At 55.7% G+C, this 5,188-nt stretch overlaps 1 protein-coding gene across 1 annotated transcript in view; it reads right to left on the reverse strand.

The window, feature by feature from the left end:
- Window positions 1–4,891, reverse strand: part of SRF (serum response factor) — a 10,698-nt gene extending 5,807 nt beyond the window's left edge. The window contains exon 1 of the mRNA XM_010165157.1: window positions 4,631–4,891. Within this exon, the coding sequence (XP_010163459.1) occupies window positions 4,631–4,798 (168 nt within the window). The 5' untranslated portion in view covers window positions 4,799–4,891. The remainder of the gene's footprint in view (window positions 1–4,630) is intronic.
- Between the last annotated feature and the right edge of the window lie 297 nt (window positions 4,892–5,188).

Consider the following 5,188-nt stretch of genomic DNA (forward strand, 5'->3'; position numbering starts at 1 on the left):
GCTGTCCCTTTCCCCTGCTACAGCTGCCAGCATGCCTGGGAAGAGTTAAGGCTGCCACACTCCCACCCCTCCCGCTGCAGGCTGGTGGGCCCAGCTCTCCCACGTGCTAAGCCTTGTTCTGAGCTTGTCAAGCTGCCAGGAACGAGGAATTCACAGATCAACGAACAGCTAAAAAAGGGAAGGCAGCCCATTTTGGACAGGGTGAGCCAATCCTGGGCATTCAGCCCTGCCCCAGGGCCTGGGGAGGGAGGAGAGAAACGCCCCTCTGCCTTGGCACCAAAGTCCCTGAAGTCCGAATTAGAAGACGCACGTGATAACAAGAGTGGAGCCCAGCAGAGGCACTTTCCATTAGCTCAACCACAAACTCCTGCCATCAGGGAAGGCAGCCCATTTTGGACAGGGTGAGCCAATCCTGGGCATTCAGCCCTGCCCCAGGGCCTGGGGAGGGAGGAGAGAAACGCCCCTCTGCCTTGGCACCAAAGTCCCTGAAGTCCGAATTAGAAGACGCACGTGATAACAAGAGTGGAGCCCAGCAGAGGCACTTTCCATTAGCTCAACCACAAACTCCTGCCATCCCACATGGGACGTGGAAGCTGTGGGTGCCCTCCCACGTGGGTGACAGGGGAGAGCTCTCCCGAGCTCACTAGGCTATGGGACCCACAGCTGAGCAGGGTGGGTCCTGTTCCCAGCTGGAAAAGCCAGGCTCCCTCATCCCCAGGCATAGCCCTGAAGCTGTAAACCCTGAGATACAGTCCCCAAGCAGCCAGGGCACTTAGCACCCCACCCAAGTCTGTACTCTCAGGGCTGGAGGAGGCATCCCAAAAGATTCACAGCACCCTACTCAGAGGGATTCCCAGGACTCCCTAGAAGCACAAGAGCAAACCTCAGTATGATCAGAACAGCAAAGGTGCTCAGGAGGGATGCTGTGCCAGAGGGCTCACACCATGCATGCCCCATCTCTGCCCGCCCTACTTTGCCACAGGTGAGACTCAGATTCCTCACACCTTTGCTGTGTTTCTCTTGGGCTGCAGCAATAGCTCCCAGTACAGAAAGAGCTGGTAGACACCTTGGGATCGGACACCCACTGCCTTCTCCCCATGATTGTCTGGGACAACTTGGAGCCCCTGGGCACTCTGGCTCCACCCAGCACCCTGCAAAGCCCAGACTACATGCAAGAGGCCAGCCTTCAATAGGAGCCAAGCCATGGGTCACCTTCACAGATTACCCAAGGGACCATGGACAAGCCACAGCAGCCCTGAAGGCTCTTCCCTTCCTGATCCAGCTGCATATCCATTCCCCACCACAGCTCACCGCAAACTGAGGTTTGCAGAGCAGCGCCTGGGGAATCAACACGCAGCAGAGAGGTGCAACACAGCAGCAGGAGATGTCTGTACAGATCCACACCACTCTGCACGCTTGATAAATGCTATACAGCATGAGTGGACCGCAGGGCATGGCCCAGGCCATTTGATGCCCATCCTGGACCATAGGGACCAGGGTCTTTGAGACAGAAATGTTTCCACTCTGCAGCTTCTAGGGGCTGCCTGGGACAGTGCTGTTCAGCATGACCTAAAATCCCCAGCCAGCATTATTACACAGATGTTACAGGACAACTGGCCTTGGAGGTACAAGGGAAATCCCAGTCTGGTCTCCAACATCTGGTCTGCATTCCAGATGGGGCAGAAAGTCTCACCTTTTCCCCATCCCAAAAAGAGATGACCATATCAGGGCTATTCCCATGCTCTCACCCCAACCCTGAGCTCCCTCCAAAATCTCCTCTCCCACATAACCACACCCAGGAGATTACATGAGGGCACTGTGTCCTTTGGGGCCCACAATAGATGAGACGGGTCAGTCAGTGCATGACAGTATCATCATCAAGATTTAGCTGCTGTCTTGGAAGTACAGTGTGCCCCAGTCCCAGCTGCAGCTCGAGCTCAGCTCCATGGCAGGGGACTTGGGTTTGGCACAGCAGGAGGATCTGGGAGCTGCTGCCAGCTGCAGTGCAAAGCAATACCAGCGAGCTGCTGACTGCAGGTAAGAGCCTGGCTGCGCTGCTCCCCGCTCTGCTGCAGCAGCTGAACACGAGCAGGTTTTGTCCATACAGAGGTCCAGGAAGCAGAGTTCACAGGAAGGCCATGGAGCAACTACCCAAGCCTCTCAGAGCATCCTGTGTGGCTGGACCTGGTGTGAATTTTGCTAAAATAGAGTTAAGAGATTTAAACTCTAGAGGTTTGGTTTTTTTTTTTATTTAAGCACAGGCCATAAAAGAATCAGAGGATTGATCAAAAGAGAAAGATCTGCATCTTGGAATATGAACCAGAATGTATAAAGTGAGAATTGTCCATGTCCAGCTGAGCTAGCATGGCTGTGAGGAGCCATGTGCAGCCTGATGGCGAGATTGAGTGAAGATTAAATACGCTCTTGTACCGGTGTCATATCAAGACCAACTTTTAGCATCACCAGCCCTCTGTACCACCCACCCCACAGCAAAGATGCCAGACTCCTTGCATGGCCCATCCACAGACTCTCTTCATCCTCGGAGGGCTTCTTGATCTATCTGAATTGGGCTGACCTCTGACAGAGCACCAAACCAGGCTTCCAGCCCTGCAGAAGGCACAGCAGGACTGAGGAGAGTCAGGGTGGGACTATCTCCAGACTCAGGGCTTGCCATGACAAGAACCCTCAGCAGGCCAGGGATGGGTTTAGTCAGAATGTCAAGCAGAAGACAGGGCTCCTCCAGCCGCACACCAAATGCTGGCTGTGGCCACAAGGCACCCCACACCAAACATTACATCTTACAAGCACCAGGATGGAGCTTGTGGGGCACAAAGTGGGGGTTGCATCAGAAAGCAGGCAGACGGAAGTTGTGTTAAGAGGATCTCTGCAGAGTAACTGCTGAGCACGCTTCCTTTGGGGCCATCTAGCCTTATTTTCAGGGAAAATCTTAAGGGACATGATGTGGACAAGCCCCATGCCAGGGACAGGTCAGCTGCCATGCACAGCGCTTCCTGCATCTCCAAACTGCTCCAGGCACAGGTAATTTGTCTCATTACAAAATGCCCACGGGACTTGTCTTTTCATCCAGGAGAAGCCCAAGAGACAAGTCCTTACAGGCTGCTCAGGGGAGAAATTGCTGCTGACAATGGGCTCCTTTGCCTATGGAAAGGGTTGACACAGCTCACACCAGGAATCAGAGGCACCCAGACTGGGACAGCCAGGACTGTTGTTGGGCTCCCATGAGCAGGAAGCCTTCCCAGGGATTCTTTGGGGCTCCAGCACAGAGCTTCTCCAGCCAGCAACACTTTGATCCACCACAGCTCCCCTGCCTGCAGAGATCTCTGTGACTGCTGAATATGTCTCAGGGCTCAGCAGTGATAAGCTTTTGCTTGGTGCAGCACTGCACACATGTGGGGAAGAAGGCACGGAAGAACTGTGGCTACCAGATAGCCAGCAGCACTGTGACCAGAGCTGTTGGGCTGCCACAGGATACAAACATGCAGCTGAACACCCCTGCAGCCCCAGACAACAAGCTGGGCACATCTCAGGGCTGCCACTGAGATTACAGCACAGAGATCTCATACACCATTCTCCAGGTTCCATCTGCTTAATGTTTAGTGGCTACTGTGTGGCAAGGATGCTGCTGTGGCTTGTGTACAGTTGGCTAGAGGGCTCCTAGAGCAAGGCCACAGTTCATCTGCAAGGATGCTTTTGCAGCAAGCCCAGTATCCACACCATGAGCACAGGCACAGCAGACCTGCAGCAACTTGCAGCACCCAATGGCACTCCACACAGGACTGGGAAGCTGTGGCACAACCCCCAGTTCAGCATGTCATCCCTGCCTTGCACCACAAACTCCCTTGCCTCCCATCTCCAGGCATCTGTGGACCCAAGCACCAGCCTGCAGAGGAAGCAGCAGCGATACAGGAGCCTGTTTTCTCACAACAGCTCTGAGGAACAGTATCAGGGGATGCACGGGACAAGACAACGACCTTCCAGCAGAAAAGGGTCATCGCTTGACCCTGCACCCACGGGCAGGTCCTCTGCAGCACCCTGGGTGAGAGGCCACAAGGAACACGGGCAGGCAGGGGCCAGCGCCTGCAGGGACACCAGGCAGGGAGCAGAAACGGTCCGTCCAGCCAAATGTTTCCATTCCCCGTGTCCTCCCTGCCCCCTTCCAAAACAGCACCAAAGCAAGAGACAGCTGCAGCTTATAAGGAATGTGAGGGGCCCTGCCAGGGACTCTGGCGAGGGAAACCAGGCCTTATAAGGCCATGGAGGCAGAATCAAATTTTTATCAATGAGTGCAAGAGCATGGAGACGCCTGGGGAGAGATAACAGTGCTGAGAGCTGGCCAGGGGGGTGGGCTGGGCCGGTGGGGAGCCCCGCTGCAAAGGACAGGACCAGGACACCAGCCACCCACTTCCCTCCCTCTCCAAATCACCGCTACCACTAGCCAAGCGAAGGAGCCAGCCCAGAGAGGCCACAGCACAAGCTTGCTGGAGTCGCAGCAAAAGGGGACCCATCCTCAGCTTGCCAAGCTGCTATTCCAGGAGGGCTGGGGACGACCAGGGCTCCCAGCACAGCCCCCCAGGGTGCCCAGGTACACGGCTGAGCACAGGAATGTTACCTTGGTCTCCCCGCTGCTGTCCGACTCAGACACCTGGTAGGTGAGGTCCGTCTCCTCAAAGCCCGTGGCGCTCATGCGCTGGTCAGTGGTTGGGTCCGAGCGCGGGGGCGAGTCCGGGGAGTTGAGGCACGTTTGGATCAACGCCTTCCCCGTCTCACTGGTGATCATGGGCTGCAGCTTCCGTGTGGCAAACGTATACACGTGGCCTGTCTCGCTGGCCACCAGCAGCAGGACTTGAGTGCCGGTCAGCGTAGAAAGCTCATAGGCCTGCCAGCAGCACAAGGGAAGAACAGGGAGTCACAGACAGCAGAGACACATACAGTGCAGGACAAGAGTCCCTGGCATGTCCCTGCACTCCCAGCCTGGCCCTCCTTTTGCTTATACCAGCTCTGATTCCCTGTCACCAGGACAGGGGAGCTCTAACCTCTCAAACCAACTCAAGACTGGCTTCTTATAGGTTGCAGTACCCCATGCAGTGTTCCCATCTCCTCATGGGGATGGGCATGCCAAGAGGCGGAAGGAAGAGAGAAGCCTGAGGACATGGGGACACTGGGATGT

The sequence above is a fragment of the Antrostomus carolinensis genome, unplaced genomic scaffold (assembly GCF_000700745.2).
Source record: "Antrostomus carolinensis isolate BGI_N321 unplaced genomic scaffold, ASM70074v2 scaffold36213, whole genome shotgun sequence".
Lineage (NCBI taxonomy): Eukaryota > Metazoa > Chordata > Aves > Caprimulgiformes > Caprimulgidae > Antrostomus > Antrostomus carolinensis.